A 22770-nucleotide genomic window follows, 5' to 3' on the forward strand; every position below is an offset into this window, starting at 1 on the left:
AATGTGTTTTATCAAATTGGTAGAACACTTTATTTTATTTTTGCTTTTAGTTCAAGTTCATTATTAAGGTAGTTCTATAAGTGTTTCATACTAAAATATATTTTTGTAAGAGAGATGTTAGAAACTGAAAAGAATCTGAGGAAGAATAATACTGCAAAGATAGAAAAATGTATGCTTACAGCATTTACAGTGTTTTAGAAAACTTAATTAGTTCCATGTAGCTCACTAGAATCTGTTAGGATTGGTTTCCTGATATGTATGTGGGTAATGTGAGGTTTTGTGTGCTTTGCCTGGGAATTCTATAGCGTTGATAACACATACATCAACTTGGGAGGATTTCTTGCAGTTTTAACTTGTTCTCAACATAACATTCTTGGGTAATTTTACTCCGCTTTATTTACCTATATAATCAATCCAAGAACCTTGCAGTAAATTTCTGTGATTGCTTGTATGTGTGAAAGGGGCTTCTGATCAAATGGAGTCTTTTTTCTGTCCTTTCAAGTCTACAGATAGGTTGGAGAAGGGTAGCACTTTGTTTTGCAATTTGTGTTTGTGACACAATTTCCTAAGTACAGTGACCCTTTACTTAAAGTGGGCATTTGTCACTGATTATGTTTTTCCACTGCACTGTTTTGTCCTGTGTGCTTTAGTCATGTCACCATACAGAGGCCTGAGCAATGATTTTTTTTCTTGGAAGGGAGATAACAGTGTCATGATAAGCATTTAGAAGCTTTTCATTCATAGTATCATGTATGCCATTGTAAATTAGGAACAAGAAACACTAATAAGCTTGAAGCAAATTGGATTCTCGGGTCTCTGGTTTCACATGATTAGGTTTATATAGTACTTTTGCATAAAACCCAGGAACATTAATGTGTACATCAGTCTGAGCATATAAGGAGGCAAATTATTAAATGAAATCTTGTGCATGATGTAACTGATGAACCAAATGTGTGATTTTTTTTTTTTTTGTAGTGTATAATATAAAAGATTGTTAAATTAATAGTTAGAAAATTGTTTTTCTGTTTTGTTTACCTATTTCTTCTTTTCATATTTATTTGTTGCTATTTGATAGGCAATAAATGTGTTACCATAAGAATTATGTCAAGATTTATTCTCAAGTGCTGCTGTTTTTACTTTTAATACCTTTAGAGCATGTTGGGCTTTGAAGAAGTTATTTATGAAATGGTCATTTCAAGTTATGAATGCATTTAGGTGAAGTTTGCCCTTGTAGGATCGAGCATGTCATTTTATATAAACTAGCACAAATGCACAAATAATTGGATTTTGCTACTCTTACAGTCTATCACAAATCCCAGAGTGGTTTATAAGGTTGCAGTGTTGCCACTGTTTTCAAGATCTGAAAAGATTTCTGCCCTTCCTGAAAATTGTGTGTTCAATTCTGTTATGAAAATATTGTGTTACTCTGGGAATTGATTAAAAAATTGCATAAATGTATGTAATTAATCGCAGTTAATCACATCTAATGTTAAAATATGTAATTATAACATTAATACATAAACAATGAAATAAATACACAGGGAAATACAAAATTAATATAGAATCAACCCAAAGGAATTTGTAAAAAAAAAAAAAAATAATGAATGGCGTAGTGTAAACTTAATTAATGACCTTAATCCTAAACTTTTAACAAAATACTTCTTGAGCAAGTACAACATGAATTTGAATGCCTTCCAGAAAGGCAAGTTGAAAGCAAGGCAATAAGAGAATGATGCCAATATATTAATTCTTTAATTGGCATAGCATATGAGACATGGGCGTGTCAAAGTAAAAAAAAAAGCGATTGAAACGACTGTTGAGTTTGAACGCACTGCTAAAGACTGATTTAATTAAAATATTACGAATCTCTTAAATGGGTATATATTAAAATTATGTGAAAACTCTGCAAATATCCTCAATTGTTCATCACCATCAACAACTGAAACATATACTCCACACAAATGCTGTATTTGCAAACAGCAGTCTCCAAGTTGCTTTTTTTTTTTGCCACCCCGTGTCCCACTCCTTTGGACAGTTTAGCACATCTAAGAAATTTAACGCTTTTGTTGTTGGTAGAATTGTGGTGCATTTCAGTTTTTTTTTAGGTACAAAGATGTACCACCACAGAAAAACACTGCTGTACCAACATCTTTGCTAAAAAATATATCTGTAGCTGCTATCTCACCTAAAAACTGACATTGGGCATTACTTGAATGGTTATGTTGCATTCTTTGCATAAATTAGTGAAGACACTGAAAGCTGTAATAATATGTAGGGATAATCATTACACTTATATTTCATAGAATTTTGTCATTACAGTCATATGAAAAAGTTTGGGAACCCCTCTCAGCCTGCCTAATTTACTTTAAACAAAAAAGAGAACAGTGGTATGTCTTTCATTTCTTAGGAACATCTGAGTACTGGGGTGTTTTCCGAACAAAGATTTTTAGTGAAGCAGCATTTAGTTGTAGGAAATTAAATCAAATGTGAAAAACTGGCTGTGCAGAAATTTGGGTCCCCTTGTAATTTTGCTAATTTGAATGCATATAACTGCTCAATGCTGATTACTTGCAACACCAAATTGGTTGGATTAGCTCGTTAAGCCATGAACTTCATAGACAGGTGTGTCCCATCATGAGAAAAGGTATTTAAGGTGGTCCATTGCAAGTTGTGCTTCCCTTTGACTCGCCTCTGAAGAGTGACAGCATGGGATCCTCAAAGCAATTCTCAGAAGATCTGAAAACAAAGATTGTTCAGTATCATGGTTTAGGTGAAGGCTACAAAAAGCTATCTCAGAGGTTTAAACTGTCAGTTTCAACTGTAAGGAATGTAATCAGGAAATGGAAGGCCACAGGCACAGTTGCTGTTAAACCCAGATCTGGCTGGCCAAGAAAAATACAGGAGCGGCATATGTGCAGGATTGTGAAAATGGTTACAGACAACCCACAGATCACCTCCAAAAACATGCAAGAACGTCATGGTGTATTTGTACATCGTTCTACAATTCAGTGCAATTTGCACAAAGAACATCTGTATGACACAGTGATGAGAAAGAAGCCCTTTCTGCACTCACGCCACAAACAGAGTTGCTTGTTGTATGCAAATGCTCATTTAGACAAGCCAGATTCATTTTGGAACAAAGTGCTTTGGACTGAAGAGACAAAAATTGAGTTATTTGGTCATAACAAAAAGTGATTTGCATGGCGGAAGAACAACACCGCATTCCAAGAAAAACACCTGCTACCTACTGTCAAATTTGGTGGAGGTTCCATCATGCTGTGTGGCTAGTTCAGGGACTGGGGCCCTTGTTAAAGTTGAGGGTCGGATGAATTCAACCCAATAGCAACAAATTCTTCAGGATAATGTTCAAGCATCAGTCACAAAGTTGAAGTTACGCAGGGGTTGGATATTCCAACAAGACAATGACCCAAAACACAGTTAGAAATCTACAAATGCAGAGGGAGAAGTATAATGTTCTGGAATGGCCGTCACAGTCCCCTGACTTGAATATCATCAAAAATCTTTGGGATGATTTGAAGCAGGCTGTCCATGATCGACAGCTGTCAAATTTAACTGAATTAGAGAGATTTTGTATGGAAGAATGGTCAAAAATACATCCATCCAGAATCCAGACACTTGTCAAAGGCTATAGGAGGTATATAGTGGCTGTTATATTTGTAAGACAGGGTCTGTGTGGCTTTGTCATGTACACCAGATTGATCAAACTATTTATTATTTTTCCACAATGTCTCTGGATGCCACAAGCTGTGTCAGCAGATCAGCTGGGGACCAATCATCTGGGTACCGATCACCTGAAGCTGGTACCTCACTTTCGTTTTAGATATCAATTTCCAGATCATGTGCAGCAAAGTCACGTCTAACAAGTCAAGAGTCTAATTCAAAAGTTTGCAAAGCCATGGCTTGTCTCTGAAGAGCTGTTTTACTGTTTAAATGTTTTTACATAGTGTATTGAGGTATGTCATTTATGCACTTTTATTCATTACGCAAGTCAAGATTTGAAGATTCTTAATTCACGGGTGTCGCCACTTAATGCATGATGCTGTAGAATATTTTCAAATACATTTAAGCTGAATCAATACTTTTGCACATCTTCTTTAAAACAAGAAATGAAAAAGAGAGGGTTCTTCTAGGGTAAGAATTTCTCAGATTTGACTTTATGCCCAGTGATTTTTTCATTCTTTGTGGCTTAAATGTCTTTGTAGAGAGGCGTGACCTGCAAAACACCACATGCAATCCAATGCTTTTGGATCAACTTCTATATGTGGTACTAAGTCCAATACAGATATATGAAAATTGAATGTGATCTGCATTTTAATGCTTTAATACCTGAATTGGAATTGTCTGGAAATTTACACACACAACTTATTTTACATGAATGTTTATTTGATCATTATCCTGTCTCTTGGCTGACGTTATAAGCAATTAAGTCAACTCCTTCAAGCCAATACAGCCCTATTGCTATATGATTTCTGAAGGTAATGACATTCCTTTAGCGTATTCTTTTCCCAGAATATCTTGGGGTCAGACGTTCACATTAGTAATCAAACATACAGTATCACTAGCCACACACACCCCAACATTCTTAAATTTTTATAAAATAATTTTGCACCAAACCATTTCACATCTTTCCATTGCCAGTCCTGGCTTCTTTATCTTGTCCACAGTTTTCTACTTATAGATACAACAGTGATTATGCTCTAACAGATATGATCTTTCATTTTCCATTTCTCTTCCTTACCATCATGAACTAACATATTTTCTGATATCCTGCACTGAAAACAATGTTAAGTAGTACAGCAGCCAGTACACTGTTCATGTTTAAGGTACCCTGTTAGATTGCGTCTTTTTTTTATATAAAGGCTTTAACACAAAGCCTTCCTTCCATGTGTACTAGATGCATTTTAGGAGTAATCAAAATTTTCTCTTATCAATGTGCTGGGAGTCTGTTTATATTATTTGAATAACTAGGAAAAATGCAGTATATACATGGTACTGTAATTAGTTATACTGGCGCTGTTGATGACCATCAAACTGAGCCTGGCCAATAAGACCATTTTTCCTGAAACACATTCATAACATTTATTAACCCACTGCTCATGTCTGGATTTAGTGGCTTACAGGTCATTGCCTCACATGTTCTGGATGTGGAGGATTCTCTATTTAGAATTGTGTACACAAATTCTCCTGACACAGTTTCTTCAGGCCAAGTTTACACTTTCTACAAAGACTTGATTCTGTAGTTACCATTTGCTAAACAGTAACTAGATAAATGTGGAAGAATACCTTTTGGATGATAAAATAGATGACACTTTAAAACTCTCTACTGATCTGGAATAGTTATTGATGAAGACAGATAAAACCTAAAACACACGCCTTCTCCTTTGTATTTACTTGACAGTTCCGTCCAGTTCCACATGAAAGACAATAAAACCATCTGGCTGTTTTGCAGTGTCTGGCATCTCAGCAGTTATCCATGTTTCAGAGAAGCAAAAACACAACCATTTCTAATGTGTCATCGTGTATCCAGTCTTGCCTGAATATTCTCTGGTTTATTAGTAAGCGATTGAACATTAACCAGAGAAATGCTGGGCAGTGGAGGTTAGTTACAGTGGGATTATTTGTTGCATAGAATAAAAAGTGTTTTTTTTTTCTTCTAATGTTTTAAACTGACAATAGCCTATAGGTTTAAGTTTGTTATTTTTTCGTATTGATAAAGACTGAGATTTTTTATTTAAAGAAACACTTCACTGTAAATGGTAGCCTACTGTGTAAATAACAAATAAATACATTTTTAATGCTTATGTAAATGAAGCATAACAAAAGTGCAATAGCAATTAAAAAATGTATGGCTCGTGGATATATGGATGGTGAGGCTGATGACGCAAAAGACTTCATTAGAGCAAAACATCAAGGTGATTTTATTTTAAATGTACCTATAAATTAGTTTTTGAAGCTGGCTCGCCTATAGTGTGTTAATTTTTCAGGTCCTTCATTAATGTTTAACTTGAAATGGAAATAAAACTGCAGAAATTAAAATATCTTCCTTTAATGCCACTATCTTTTCTTATTCTTATTTTAGCACAACAGTCAGATTCCATCGTTTTTTTGTTTTTTTTAACCTCAAGTCATTGTAGCTATGGTTAAGGGCAAAACTTTACAATCACTTGAAAGAATGTTAAATCTAAAGTGATTTTCAAATCAATTTTCTGAACTTTAGTCCATCAGTGTAGTATCAGTAAAACCTGTGAATTGTTTACTTTTGCAATGTTCATGTATTCTACAGACAAATCAGATTTTACTTGAAAAGTTGTAAGATATGAAATCATAAGTTTGATGGTGATCCTTAATGGAGGTGAGATGAAAATCCCCCATTGTTCTTTAGGGGGGAAAAAAACTCTTAACAAGAAAAGCCGTGGTGAGTCCGGGTTCTTTAAACACAAGAAGGCGCTGGCTGCTTAGGCTTTTATTAACCTGTCTGGTCCAAGCTGCTTTGTGGGGTTGAAATATAGCAAAAAAATAAAGAAAAATGTCAAGGATTTGTAGTTTCTTGGAAGACTGAGACACACTAGGTACTTAGTCTTTATGTGGGAATAAATCATTCAAATATTAACAATGCATACTTGCATTCCCTCAATGCATAGGTGCACATTCCTCATGTTTACATGCTTGTTGGACCAGAGAAATGAAATTCAACTTTTTTTTTTTTGGATTGGTGTGTAAACTATGTTCTATTCTAAAAGAGAATGTTGAAGATGATTGCACATACTGCATACACATTATTCTTAAATGATAACATCGATGAGCCTTGGAGAATTACAAAAAGCAGTGTGTTTCTGAGATAAATGAACATGAGTCACCCAGATGAGTGAGTGAGTGAGTGTCTGTCTGTCTATCTATCTATGTATGTTTAGGGGCTAATTGTGTTAATGAAATGAACATATGATGCAGCCTCTTTGTGTATTTTATGCTTGTAGAATATACACAGGACTGAAGTGTAGCTAAGTGTTTTTAATTATGTTAGGAGAATTGACTCACATTTTCCATAATCATGCTAACACTCAAGGTTTTTGTTTTAAAACTAAAAAGATTGTACCATCCTGTTGCAGTAGGAGTAATAAAGCATTTCCTTTGAATAAACTTGCCATCCTTAAAAACAGATAGTTCATAACATCAAATATTATTCATTTTCAAATGTTTTGCATCAGTGGTCTAGTGTCTGAATAGTTATACTTAAACCCCTAGTGCTGCTGATTCAGTCTTCACATTTGACTTACTGTGGCAGCCCAGAAGTAAATTTACTTAACTGACCATTTCCCAACTTGTAAACTGTTGTACCTACCCATTATGATTTGTTAGTTGCTTGGGATAAATCCTTGACTCTAATTTAAAGTTTAAAGTATTTTACTCCTCTTAAGGTTGGGGTGCATTTTATATTGACATTGTTTTTCATCCTATCCTTCAGTGTGGTGTACAACCCAAGGTTGGTTCCTGTCTTTTGCCCAGTACTGGTGGAACAAACCCTGAGCTCCTAGTGACCTTAGAATTATCAAAAAAAAAAAATACTTTTTTCATATTTAACTTCTTCTTTTCATTTTTGCAGGGATTACAGTAGATTAAATAAACATGGGGGAACCAGAGCCAAGACCAGGTTTACGCCTGGGAGCACAGGAGAGCATGGGAATCAGCACATTGGAACCAGGGCAGAGGCCTCCCACCATGCCTCCTGGCAGACATGTTTCCATTAAGGTCCAGATGCTTGATGACACAGAGGAGGTGTTTGAAATATCAGTAAGTGTACAGTTTATTTTAGCAGTTATTTCCCCTCATGTGAGAGGCCATGTTTGGGATGAAGCATTGTCAAGTATGCAAACTACTGTATCTTCTGGTGGTAGGGAATTACAATAAGTGGAATTTGCTTTTTTGGTTTATGAGCCTAGCAGGATTCATAAAATATATATGCTAAACAAATCCAATTGCTGAATTTTTTACTAAGTGTGGAGTAGGATAAAAAAAGAAATGAGTAGTTTCTCTTTGTTAAAGTAATTATACACAACAATATAACATTTCTTTGCACAAAATATTCTTAGTAGTGATTGTTATGGAACTGTATGTTAAAAAGTAATTTTGTCTTTATTTCCTGTCTTGCCATTCACTCTTCTCCTGACTGTAGACTGCATTGTCCAAAGATGCCTTTTGCATTTCTGGCTGTGTGTTTTTCATTAACTGTTCAGTTAAAACTGTGTTGGTTAGCTTTCTAAACTTACATTGTGTCATTAAAAACAGAGAACGTGCTGTGTTAATTTGATTAGAATTAATTTGTTAAAAAAACAGTTTTTGAAAGAAAATGATTCTTGTTTTTTGAAATTGCTATGCCAATGTCATTTCTCAAGCGCGAACCTTTTGCGCCTGGCATGTTAAAAAAGATCCCTGTAGCTGCTATCTCACTTAAAAATTGGCACATGTGCATTACTTGAATGATTGTGTTGCATTCTTTGCTTAAATTAGCAAAGATACTACAAACAGGAATAATGGGTAAGAATAATAATTACACTTATATTTTGTAGAATTTTGTCATTAAATTAGGGCATTCAGCATTGTTAGCTGGCTGGCAGACTACTGAGTTAAATACAGAGCTACTAGAGACTTATTTTGGTTTTAGTGCCACTCAAAAGATACACAAAGATTTATGGAAATGTGAATATCAGCAGAGTTTCTTTGCAGTCCTTGTTGATTTTTGTAAAGCGTTCGACTCAGTTGCTCGAGTTGCCCTGTGGGACATCCTGAGACTTCGCAGGATCCCCTCAAAATAGCTGGATATCTGGGCCAGCCAGAGGCAGAACCTCTGAATTTTTCCTAGTTGATTCTGGGGTTTGTCAGTTTTGTGTTTTTGCTCCTACTCAGTTCAGTGCTTGCATGGACTGGGTGTTGGGCAGGGTCATCTGTGAGGCGTCTGGTGGTGAAGAAAGATTCACTTGTCTTTGCAATGATGCTGTGCTGGGTGTTAGTTTTGTTATTTTGATTGCGTCTGCAGTCGCTGTGTTTGTTTTTAATCGGAGATGAATATAGTATAGGGAAGTGATTTTACTAAGGAGCTGTGGCTACAAAATACTATGATTAGCAGCTCAACATTCATGGAATTATACAGCACAATAGGCCCTCTTGTGTAGGACATTTGTGTTGGGTCACCTGGTAGTGCTCATGATTTGCACAGGTATTTGAAAATTTATGTTGTGTGACCTAAATGCAAAAAAGGTGTTTCCATTGCAGTTCTGTGAATTATTGCTTTGTTGAACCACCTGAAAAACCACCACAAGTGTGCGTATAAACTTTTTTTTCCAAATTTTGAGAGTTTTTTCAAAATTTGTGTTTCCTTTACCATTTTTTTGCTCTGCAATTTCAAAATGTATATTATGGAGTTACTGTAACTGAACAGACCTAGTCTTTTATGGAGGATGCGGCAATACTTGAAGTCCTCTTCCATTATTACATTAAAAAAAAAATTAAAACGGTATGGATTGAGTCAAAGGTATCACTGAGTTAAATGCAAAGGGTTCACATTTTCTCCTGTATGCATATGATTTAAAGTAACTTCATTTCAGAAAAAGAAATTACTAGCAATATATCACAAAATCTAAACTTACTAAGTAATATATTGAAAAATAGCACAAAAATCACAAGATAATCATGTTCCATGTAACAGAAAAGTATTGTGCATTTTCTGTAAACTCCTACCCATAGAAAACATATATAACTGTTAATTGTATGGATTTTCTCCTTGCATTTGTTTTATTTATTTATTTATTTTTTAGTAATTTTCATTTTTGTTTTGCATGCTAGACTCTTAAATGGAAATGTGCTGAATAAGAATACTTTGTATTACCGCTTTACTTCTGGGCTTCATCTTTTTTTTTTTCTTTAGATGCTTAAATGAACAGATACTGCTAGCAATGTGCATGCACTATTACAGATGCTTATCTGTTTTCACAACCTTTTTAAGCCAACTGGTTGTAGGAAGCAATAACCTATTTTAGTACCACTTGACACAAAACAGGAATCAGCCTTCAACCGATTGCAAATTAATTGTATGGCACAATCTGTCAACTCATACTAGGCCAGTTTATAGTCAGAAAGTAACTTAACATTGATATCTTAGCGATACTGGAGGAAAACTTCACAATGGGCATTCCCTACTCAGACAGGAACTAGATTGACAACGAAACCCACTTTGCTGCAGTTGTGAGGCAGCAGTACTAACCACTGTGCCACCCAAGAAACAGCTATAAATAGTCATTATTGAATATAAGCATTCCATAGATGGTGTCCAATGCTAAAACTCTCAAATGGGGAATGGCTGTCTGTAGACTCTGTAACATAAACTTTTAAGGGGCCAGTATGGACTATTGTCACTCTTTGCATTTGCTCATTTTTGATTGGAGCGCTTACTCAGTGTTATTACTAAATTGGGTAAGAGTCCAAGTCAGCATTACAAAACCATGGCCTTCACATGTGTGCATTGTTGCCATTGTGTTTGGGGGGGAATAAATCAGCTTGGCCAGGGCTGAGTGTCAACTAGAAAAATGGGAGCCATTTCTGGAACCAAGTGTCAGTCCTATAGATTAGGAGATGTATGTATGTATGTATGTTTTAAACTATAGTAAAGGTATCATGCCAAATAATTTTTGCATTATACGTATTTGTGTATTGTAAGTGAAAATTAAAATGAAATGTTTTGAATGAAAAAAAAATAAATAGCATCTGTATGTAGAGTATTTGTTTCCTTTTACCAAATGACTCTTCCAAACGTACTTTAGAGATTTTGTTTTTTATTTTTTTTTATTCAATAGTTATGGCAGAGTTTTTAATTCTAAGCGGTCAATGATTTAATATCATTCAGAACAGTTCCATCTCTGGAAATTGTTTTTTTTTCCTTTTGTTGCATTTACTGAAATGGCAGAAGAGTTTTTAAAGCACATTCTTGATGGAATTGTTAAAAAAAAATTGCTGCTTAAGGTTTTTTTTTTTGTGTAGATTTGGTGATAAAAGATTTGGATTTCTCTCAGTGTCTGCTTTCCCGTGTGGCTACAGTAATTGCTGTGTTGATTTAATAGTACATGAGCTGGCAGACTGGTGATGCAGATAGCTTTCCTTCCATATGTCAGGCACTTCTGTATATCTATAGGTGTGAAAAGTGCTTGTCACAGCTCTCATTCACAGTCCTATTGACTTTCTTCCAGATGGCCTAAGCCTTAACTGTCTGCCAGAAGGAGAAGCTGGCCAGTCTACATTAATCTGGAATATGCAAGTCTTTAACTCTTTGAGATCCTTGTGGCTTCTCCTATCTAAATGGAGACTTGAATATCATATTTTGACCATGAAGGCATAAGAGTGTGATATTTATACCGGTGTTTTGGACTAATACTTTCTGTTTTCACTATAAATTTGGCACTGATGTTTTGTTTTTTTTTGTTTTTTTCTTCATTTTATGAAAATGTAGATTGAGGGTGGAGCAATACTTTTTGTTACTGTGTTTTGTTAATCAGACTTTATCTCAGTTACCATCATCTCACAATAAAGCATATCCCTTCTGATGGTAGTTGAATCTTCCAGGATGAAATATCCTCTGTTTGCAGAGTATCTTGAGTATGAGTAGATTTGAAGAAAATTAAAACAGTGTAAACCATATACCATGGCATCACATCTCCAAAGAAGAGTGAACACTTACAGAAAATAGCATAATGATGCTCTGTTCCACTTATGTAGTTTCATAAACTTGTTGGAATATATGATGTAGTGCATTGAAGCTGATGGCAGCCCACTTCCTTGTGACAATTTGTGTAGGTGTTTTCTTTATTTGTCTGTTGCTTATATTTGCCTAAATATATTTTTAATTAAAAAAGGAGAAAGTTATTTTTACATTGGAAAAGACGCAAAAAGCTAGTGACAATCTTTTTGATATGTAGCTTTCCTCCAGTGTGCTCTTCACTAAATATACTGTATGTAACATATAACTTAGCAACTAAGCTTTTTTGCTGCTTCAAACACTTTATACTGAGCTTCTTTTATTTATCACACTTTGACTTTTTATTCCACCATAAAAATAAACTCAAACACAATGAAGAAAAGCAGTTTTGCTCCAAAGCAATGTGATTATTCAAGCTAGGACAAGAGCACAGTCTTTTTCCTTAGTCTCAGATTGCTCCACTGGCTCTACTTTGGCTGCCCAAGGAATGCCAGGTTCCTGGAGATATGCCAGGTTCCTGGAGATTCTCCAGAGAATAATAGAAAAAGCATAAAAAAACAAACAAAAATGCTTAAGGAGATTGGCTGCATGTTTTCAAGTTTTTAATTTTAAAATACATTTTCAAGTAATTTAATGCCCCCCCTTTTTTAAATGTCTTTCTTGGGTATGTGAGCTGTAAAGTGTGAGAGAAGCCTGTGGCATTTTTATAAAGTTATTACTAATTTTCTCATAATATATTTTACAGAAAACACTTTTTTTTGTCATTTACACTAGATATTCTTTTGGCCAGAAGATCACAGCTGCAGTACGATTGTCTAAGCTTGTTTGCCTTGAAAGCAAAAGTACTGCTCAACTCTTTCTATTTATGGTAATGTCTCTTAGGCGTAGGGTAGAAAAACTATTGTTTTATAAAGAACTTGCTTACCGTAATTCTGTTTTTAAAATCCTGGAATCGGTAGAGCCCATCCTGCCATAATCAGGTATAAGGTAGGGGCCAACTTTGCAAGGGCCACTAGTTCATTAAAAGGAACCCTCAGTCATTACAAGGCCAGTTGAGAACTGATAATTAACCTTGTAAGCATTAGGCTGTGCCTAGTGGGAAAAACTTGATTGAATCAATTTCAGACAGTCTAAATTGTAGCTAAGTAGACTTGTTCCTGTGGATAAATAGAGTCTTAAGTTAAAGCTTTGCCTTTCACTTATTGAGCAAGGTTTTGCTTCTTTGGAAATTCTGTCCATCAAATGATATACTAAAATTTTACCTTTTTTGTTCTCTGGTGTCATGTGTTTTGTTATTTTAAGTTATTTTCACAGTGGGTCACAGTTGTTTTGTGAATGTCAAACATTTGTTCAAGAATGAGGCTTTATCAAATGTTACTGTTTTCTGAAAGGGCTTCTGAATTGTTCCTATTTTAACAAGGATTTTATAGGACCAGCCTTTTTCAAGACCAGTCCCAACCCTTTTGCCACATTAAAAGGTGAGTTTAGGTAGGGAATTATGTATTTGTGAAACTGACTAGTTCCATTTTCCTGTCCTGCATTGCAGTTGGAATCCCTAGATATATAGAGAAAAGAAAATGATTTCTTCATGTTATGATATCAGCAGGAGCATAATGGTGGTGTAGTGGTTTATGTCTATTAATAGTTGACCTCTAGTCACAAACTGATTTTGTTTCCTCCTGTAACAGAGGAAAATTTTTAGACATGATGTTAGTTAAGTCAATGATAATAAACTGGCACAGTCTGAGCTGTAAGGATGGTAGGATGTGTGTATATGGATACATTAGGATAAACACCTAGCCAGTCTTTCCTCATGCCTGTTTGCTATCAGTTTATGTTTGTAGAAACATAACAGTAGGTCATTCTTTTTTTATAGATCCTAGAATCAGTACTTCCAGGTACATTATAAAATGTTATTAAGTACAGTACAGTAGAAATGAATAAAAAACTGGAGCATCTTTTTTTAATGAGGAATATTTCTCTTGGTTGCTTTTCTTTGAGCTCTTTGTTTGACAGTGTTCTTTGCCTCTGTGGATTGTTTCATTTATTATTTTATCTGCATCATAGTTTATTTGTTAGTGTAACAGTTTATTCTTGTATTTTAATTTCCACTCTGTTTTCTTAGCGAGTTAAAATGGAACTTCTAGTTTTTGTTCTGTTTTTTAAAGTTAAGTGTAACTTTTTATAAAAATCAGCATTTCTTTGGCTTCCTCTCTTCATTTAATACTTACCTTGCATGGGAAACTTTTACTTTAGTAACTGATGTATTTAATGAAAGCTTTGTTTCGGTAGTCAAAACAGAAATTTGTTAACTTTCTTTGAGCTCTCCAGATTACAGCTCATATATGAAGGCCTCTGCTTACCTGGGAACAAGCTATATTTGGAACCTGAATGAGTTTTATCATGCTACTTTCACTTTGCACTTGGCTTCTGGGCTACAGCTGAACATTTAAAAGTTTGCAAACTCCTAAGTCGTAATCATCTAATCTCTTGAAAAATTAAAAGTTGTTGATTATATTTCTTATTTATTTACAATCAAACCTTTTTCGTTAAGTTCAAACAGTTTCACCAGTGCCCGTTTTAATCAAAGTAAATTCCTTAGCATTAAATGAGTTGTTTTATTGTTGAATTTTAGTTTTTGTTTTGCAAAATGTATTGTTTTTTGTTGGAAATGTACTTTTTAAAATGAAAATTTCAGAATTCATGCTGTAATTGTTCTTATTGCTTGATTAAAAATGCAGTTTATCATGTAGTGCGGAATTTGACATTTGTTTACTTGTTCCGGGATCATGCAAAAGTATGTTCATTCATTGATTAAGTTGGTATTTTTGCTTACGTACATTTTACTACATGAAGTGAGTGATACAGAGTGATAACTGTAAATTTTGTAGTTGACGTTTTGACTTTTTTCTTTCTGCTGTTGTTTAAGGGAAGTGTATCTCAATGAGAACAATGGGATGCATCATAATGTATTAACTAATGCATTAAAATTATTCATCATTATAGATGCTTTTATCATAAATTTAAAAAAGCCTTTAAGGGCTATTTGTATTTTGTACATATAGTAATAAGCAAAAGTATTATTTATTTTTTGTATCATACCACCAGGGCACTGCTTTGCGATCAAGTGTCTTTCTTTATGAATCACTACTACTTCCCTCAACTCATTCTGGTGAAACGAAACCCTTTGATGGGTATTTGTTGTCTGGAACCCAATTCTTTGCAACACACATTAATCCTCACTCAACAGGTCCCTCCAGCAGCTATGGAAGCCTTGTTTGCATTGTCAGCTATTATCATTTGATTTTGTATTTGTAAGAAATATTTTTAAACCAAAATTTCATAGTAATTAAGACACATAAAGTGTCTACTATAGTAGAAGCTCCCCTTTTTCAAGTATCTGGTAATACAGCCTTAGAAATCAGGAAGATTCAATGCCATGCTTTCTTTTCTGAAAGGGTAGAAGAAGCAAAAGCCTTTTTTGCCTCTAATTTGTAAATTTTCTCTTTTTTTAAGCATTTCTCTAACAATGAATCTAAACAACTTGTTAAATGGATCAGGAAGCATATGTCATGAATGATGCAAAGGGTTTAAACCAAAAATTGACTAACTTATTAAAACTGGGTATTATATGAGGCATTCAGTTAAGAAATGGTGCTAGTTTTATTTGGCCTGACATAAAAAGAAAATAGTTGTGATTGAAATGACAGACTTTGATCAGCTGTTTTGTAACAGCTATTATATATTTTCAGCTTTTCTGCTCTGATTCTCCTCTGTCACAATGCTGATTAAAATTATCGCAGTAGAATGGGGCAGAGTTAGTGTAAAAGGGGGAATATGAGTTTGTTTTTCTTTCCCATTTAACACTAGAAACTCACAAGGGTCCTTTTATAAAAGAGTATTTCCTGCTGCGGAAATAAGAAGGGGGTGGGAGGTGAAGTTGTTAGGGGTGGGGGAAATTTGTAGCAATTTGGAAACATCTTACATTTGATGTGAAAACTTAACTTTATTCAAGTTGTACTTGTTTTGTTAAGTTGATTGCAAAGTAAATGATGCTGAGACTTAAAATTTTCAAAACACAGTAAAAGTAGGCATAGATTACATTATCTCAAAAGGGGAGACTCATTATAATTAAGAATATAGTTGATGAAAGTGCTCAGAAAGAACATTACATACCAGGGTTTATTTGATTCATGATTAACTGTTTAGCCAAAATATTTGTAGTAGTGTAGATACAAGAAAGTAAAAACAGTTTCTCCATGAAAGCAATTTTTTGAACACCGTTAAGTTTTCATCAGTTTGCAGGCATTAATACATTTTTTGTCTTTGTTATACGTGTGTTGAGGCCCCTAGGGGTAAACTGAATTTTCTTCAAATGTGCCTTCCAGATGGAAAAGCAGCCCATGACGTTATTTAATTAAATATTTACTCTCAGCTTCAGATCTAAACAGGATGTTTCGATTGTGGATGCATTTGCATTCATTTCACCTAAGGACATTTGGGGCATAAAAGATTAAAAGGTGTTTACTTGAATACCATCTGCTGCTAAAAAGTGGCACTTCTATTATAAATGTAAATGGCTTATAGTTTTAGAATAACTGACTTCACAGGTGAAGGGTCACACCCATCTGTAAGGAGTACAATTAATCTATCACTTACAGCAAGTTTGGTGGACAAATCTTTAAACTCCAAAAAATTACTCCGATACTCTTGGTTTAATTGGTACTGAAGAGGTCTGTGAGGTTAATTTTCTGAACCTTAATTTCCATTTCAGGGTCACAAGGAGCCAGAGCATTAGGCATAACGATGATTCAAACTTTGGATGGGGTATCAGTCCATTAGAGTACATGGTTATAACATGCAGACATTCATTCATACAGATTTATAGTCAACACTATCAGAAGAATGTGAAAATATTACACAGAGGCACTCTATACACTATACACTTTAAATTTACTGAGTTGTTTTACACTTAAATCACTTGAAATTTTTTTTAAATATAAATAAAATATATATATGTGTATATACACTCACCTAAAGGATTATCAGGAACACCATACTAATATATATATATATATATATATATATATATATATATATATATATATATACCCCGATCTACATACGCTCAAATAGATAAACTACACGCCGTGGCAATGGTAGAGCCTTAGCCTCTAGCGCCGATTCGAGAGGGTGCACTGAGAGTGTACGCGCTTCCGATTCATTTTACCTTCGCATCCCCTTGGTTTGAGACGTATGAAAAAATATGCGGTTAACGCAGAAAGACAGATCACCAATTGAAGCTTTATGAATAATGGATACTTTATTCGCCATCAATGATTGTTTTGGTAAAGCCATACTCTGTGTATTCATTAGATGAACAGTAAAAAAGTAAGAGCAAGGGGAGGGTGACTTATTGAGGCACGCAGGCAAAACCACAATAGCATGCAGGCTCGATGTACTGTACTGTAGTGCGCATCAACTCGATCTGAATTGCACAATGACATTCGAAAAAATATATCTTTTCAAGTTCTATTTAGTCCATATGTGTCAAACTCAAGGGCCGCGGGCCACATACGGCCCGGCGTGTAATTATATCCAGCCCGAGATCATTTTATATACTGTATTATTGTTATTAATGGCCCAGGGATATGAAGCGCTGGTAACACAATAAACTACAGATCCCATAATGCAGCGCTTCAGCTGCCTTGCCGAACACTTACCGCGTTAATCAAGTCTAGCTTATGATGCCGATGCCGAAGAGAAAAGTTGATTCTGAAAATAGAGCCTTTAAAAACCGATGGGAGGCTGAGTATATGTTTACTGACATTGCCGGTAAACCCGTGTGTCTCATTTGTGGAGCTAATGTGGCTGTAATTACAGAATTTAATCTAAGACGGCACTATGAGACAAAACATCAGGATAACCTGAAAGATCTGAATGCAATGCAGAAGATACAGAAAGCAGAAGAGTTAAAGAAGAATCTGACACTTCAGCAGACGTTTTCACCCGTGCAAAATCACAAAGTGATTTCAAGTGAAGCTGCTTTTATGGGAGACACAAATGCACCAGTGCAACTTGCCCCACTTTCCCTGTTGCCAAGTAATGTTGAACCAAGTCGGCACAACGGTGTTCCCAAATACGCACTTTGCTGATAAAGTGAGCGCACTGAGTTCGCACGGCGCTTTGGTGACTTTGAAGAACAAAAAAATAATTTTGAGTTGTTTCGCAAACCCATTTGCCGTCGATGTGGAAACTGCACCTGAGCAGATTCATATGGAGGTGATTGAGCTGCAGTGTAATGGCACACTGAAGGCAAAGTACGATACTGCATGGCCCGCACAGTTTATTCACTCCATTCCCGCAGAAATGCTCCAGCTCTGTCTACATGCGGCTCGAACCTTGTGCATGTTTGGTAGCACATATCTGTGTGAGAAGCTCTTCTCTGTGATGAAGACTAACAAAACAGCACACAGGAGTCACCTCACTGATGAGCACCTGCAGTCCATCCTGAGAATCTCCACAACACAGAACCTCACACCAAACAAACGAACTTGTTGCCAAAAAAAGATGCCAGGCGTCCAGCTCTGATAAAATGACATAAGAGCAAAGACAACTAAATGATTTGATTTGTTATTGCTGAAAAGAACACATTTTACTTGTATTTCCAGGTTTTGTTATGCACCATGTTCATATTTGAATTTGTATAATTTTGACAGGATATATTTTTCTGGAGAGCAAAATCTTTTGGGATATTTAAAATTTAAGTTTATTTTTTATATAAAATTACATAATATGTATATATGTATGGATATGTATATATATATATATGTTTATATGTATGTGTGTGTTTGTGTATATGTATGTGTATATATATATATATATATATATATATATATATATATATATATATATATATATATATATATATATATATATATATGTATATATATATATGTATATATATGTATGTATGTATATATATATATATATATATATATATATATGTATATATATATATATATATATATATATATATATATATATATATATATATATATGTATATATATATATATATATATGTATATATATGTATATATATATATATATATATGACAGCAACACTCATCACTCACAACAGTGACAAAACAATTACATTGACAATCATGTTACGTTATTTTCAAAATGTTTCCTTTTCTTTTTCATTACTTCTTTAACACACTACTTCTCCTCTGCGAAGCGCGGGTATTTTGCTAGTAATATATAATATACTAAAATTTTTTTTTTCCTTTAACCATTGTACATCAGCTGGTGACAGAGGGTGGGTGTTCACACAGCATTTGCGGTGACAGAGCGAGCACAATACAGGAGTGTAAGGCGCGTGAAATAGAAAGCGATTTACTGTGCTGCCTTTCTTTGCGCTTCTTGTATATTAAACTGTAATTCAAATGTCTGAAATCAGAATGTGCTGGTCTTTACAGTATGGACAGGAAAATCATGAGCGAGTAATGATTCGGTTTATTTCTCAGGTGCCTGCGTTTTGTTAACAAGATTTCTCCTGTGCAAAGTGGCAGGTGAATTACAAGATCGGCATATTGTTGCTGACCAATCAGTTTTGCATTAAAAAAGACGTTTAACAGTGAAGCTACACAAACCTTGTAAATTTCTTGAGTTGGCAATATCTTTACTGAACTACAGGTAGGTAGTTGAAAAGTCTCTGCCAACTGGTGAAAAACTAAACACACTAATGTGTTTTTGTATTTATTGTATATTAATTTACCTTTTTTATATTTTATTTTATATATATTTACAGTTGAAAAATACCTTATATTGTGAAAATAATCCGGCAGCAGAATTATGTTTTAAAATATTTGTCCCCCTTTTTTTAATTTCTCTCTCTCTCAAAATAGACAATTGAAACATCATATTCTTTTAGTTTTTAACATCAACAATATCATGCATATTGCATACCAGGGATTTTTCCTGCCTTGTGTCCAAACCTGCTGGAGTAGGGTCCAGGTTTACTGACATCCTGCTCTGGATAAACAGGTTTAGATAATGTATATATTGTTCCTAATCTCAGATGCTGTTTATGTCATTTTGTGGCAGTCCATACTCCTATTTCTTACTCCTGCTCTGCTCATTAAGTGTTTACTGTCCTTATGCATGTGCTGTTCTAATCTCACTGCTCCTAAACTTGACACTAAATGCTTGTGTTTCTTTGTTTCCCTCAATACAGCTAGGTTGGGTTAGCACACTGATTCAAGCCTAAGAGTCCTGTTCTTCCTAAGCTTCCATGATTTTCATGATCACACCTGTCAGAACACAGTAGAATCTAATTTCTCATATTTGATATCTTTTCAGGCCTGCAGGTGGCAAAATTCTGTCTATAAATTGTATATGCCTGAGACGGAATCAGAGATCAATATGGCTGGTAGAAAATAATAAAGAACAGTATGGGAAATTTTTAAATGAATATATTGAAGGCATTCATTATAAGCAAATTGTGTTGGAGCGAGGTATGTTGTGTGGTATAGACATTTAGAGTAAAAATAAACCCTCAAACCTTAAAATTCCCCAAAATCATTATCCAAATTGGCCCATTCTGGGCAATAAAAGGAAAAGATAAAAAGTGTCAGCAGTCCGCACGTATTTGTTCAGCATAAATGACATTGAAAATATTTTTAAAAATTATGAAATTGTTTACAAATGTTCATATTCGGTATCTGGTTTTGATTATTCTTGCTTTTATCAGACAAAAACAAAACCAGATAGTAAACCATGTAATGTAGAATCTTTTAAACTCATATCCTAAGCTTTTAAATGTACAGTTCTGTCTGATTGTGACACAAAACTAAACTCCATAGTAGCTCTTTAACCATACCATAATTACTAAACCTAAAACTGAAACTAATAGATATAAAAATAAAATAGAAATGTCTTTGTGCAATAAAAACTAAATTAAAACTAAAAATATACAATGAAGGAAAACTAAAACTAAACTGAATTTCCAAGTAAGGTCAGAAAAAAATAAAGAAATAAAATGTAATTTAAAAAGGCAAAACTTATAATAACCTTGGCTCAGAGGACGTGTCAAATGAACACTGGGAATACGTGGCAGCCTTAATCCGTGCACATATGCGTTCTGAGTGTAAAGTATAAACCGGCCCTTAGATGACTTACAACTGTCATCTTAGTTATGCGTTCCGCTCCTTAGACCTCCAGACCCCGGTGTTGAAAACTGAAAGGGGGAATACCAAACCCTGCTCTTTGAGCGAGGTGTTTAAATTGTGCAGTAACCCAGTGTCGATCTATATTGTGGCACTTGAATTTCTAATGGAGAAGTCATGAAAATTGTGTCTCAACGTTCAAAGTTACTGCTCCATATTTCTTGTATTTCATATTAATGCATCAGTGTAATACGTAGCATACCACCATGTAAGTGTATCTACTTCAAGCACCACTTTGCAAACACATTCACATCTACAAACTTTAAATTGGAACAACATATAACTGATGAAAAACATGAAAAGAAACCCTGTACTTGAGTGAGCAATATTAACGTATGAAAACCATAAACATCTAATAATGATAATAATCTCAAACATCGCATCATTCCCACTGATTATTCATTTCAATTCAAAAGAATACAGTTTCCTGTAAAATTATGTTTTCCAGGAAAAGCCAAGGTCAGTCACTAGGAAAAAGTAGGAATTGATCTAATGCAGGACAATTATGTATAGCATGTTCCAAGAGTAAGCAGCTCCACTGAGTTATTATTATTATTATTTATTTTTATTTATTATTTCATTTATAAAATCTGCGATACAATTGTTTACATTTCTTTTGTTTTTCCAATAGAAGCACAGGCAGGTGACTTGGTAGGGTTTGAATTTGCAAGGTTATGTTTGCCGTCCTAGGTCCAAAGCCTTAACTACTGAACCAAACTAGCCACAACAGAACAATCTAATTTGGACTAGACTAATTTAGATTTCCTAGCAAAATTAACATGAAGATATGTAGTAGAAAACTGAAGTAATCACAGAAGAGCAACACATTAATTGATTAGGTTTTAAATTGAACCTAGTCCTCTGGAGCTGTGAGGTAGCAGCACTAACTTCTGTCCTACAATGTTCCTCTGTCCATGAATAAATACACTTTTAAGTATTTAATTGATTATTTTTTGAAAATTTTTAATCATACCTATCTGACAGTGTTTTTTCTGTCATCTTTGGTGACCGTATTTCCTCTTCAGCATCTCTTCACTGTGGGATCCCTCAGGGAACTATCCTAGGGCCACCCCTCTTTTCTCTGTAAGCTCTTCACCTAAGATCCATTTTAAGAAAATATGGTATTTCTTTTCATTGTTATGCAGACAACACCCACATCTACTTGCCTTTAAAACAGAAAGATAATGACCTTTCAAAACCATTGTTTGACTGCTTGGAGAACATCAAAGCCTGAATGGCCTTAAATTTTCTTAACTTTAACAAGAGTAAAATTGAAGTCCTCATTTTTCAATCTACTGGGAGCAGTGATTTCCGCCTATTTTAACCGAGATCGTTTGGAACCTTTTGTTAAGTCCTCCGCAATGAATTTAGGACAATTATGGATGATGACTTTAAAATGGACAATCAAATTAGCTTGGTGATAAGTGGAGCTTTTTCCAACTAAGACTTTTATCCGAAGTCAGATGCTTTTTTATAATTTGATGATTTTGAGAAACATATATGTGGTTTTATCTCATCACAGCTTTCCTCTATGCACTTCACCTGGGACAGAATGCTGCTGCACATTTCTTACCAGACACTGAGAGGCGTGACCATGTCACCTCAATACTTGCATCCCTCCATTGGCTACAGTTTAGGATAACTTGTAAGGTTCTCATCAATACTTTCAAAGCTGTAAAAGGATTTGCCCCCACCTAAGTTAATGACCTGATTATTCCATACACCCCAGCAAGGTCTCTCAGGTCTGCTGATTTTTTTTTTTTTTTCTGTTGACTGTC

The 22770-nt window shown here is 34.7% G+C and overlaps 1 protein-coding gene across 6 annotated transcripts in view; it reads left to right on the plus strand.

Annotated features, from left to right (window-relative positions):
• Positions 1 to 22770, plus strand: part of farp1 (FERM, RhoGEF (ARHGEF) and pleckstrin domain protein 1 (chondrocyte-derived)) — a 324746-nt gene that overhangs the window by 59347 nt on the left and 242629 nt on the right. For all 6 annotated transcript variants that reach the window (XR_005632704.1, XM_039745424.1, XM_039745426.1 and 3 more), the window contains exon 2: positions 7622 to 7809. Coding sequence is in view for 5 of the 6 variants with exons in the window: in XM_039745424.1 (XP_039601358.1) it covers positions 7645 to 7809 (165 nt within the window). In the remaining variant the exon portion in view is untranslated. The remainder of the gene's footprint in view (positions 1 to 7621; positions 7810 to 22770) is intronic.

The sequence above is a fragment of the Polypterus senegalus genome, chromosome 2, assembly GCF_016835505.1.
Source record: "Polypterus senegalus isolate Bchr_013 chromosome 2, ASM1683550v1, whole genome shotgun sequence".
In the NCBI taxonomy this organism is placed as follows: Eukaryota; Metazoa; Chordata; class Cladistia; order Polypteriformes; family Polypteridae; genus Polypterus; species Polypterus senegalus.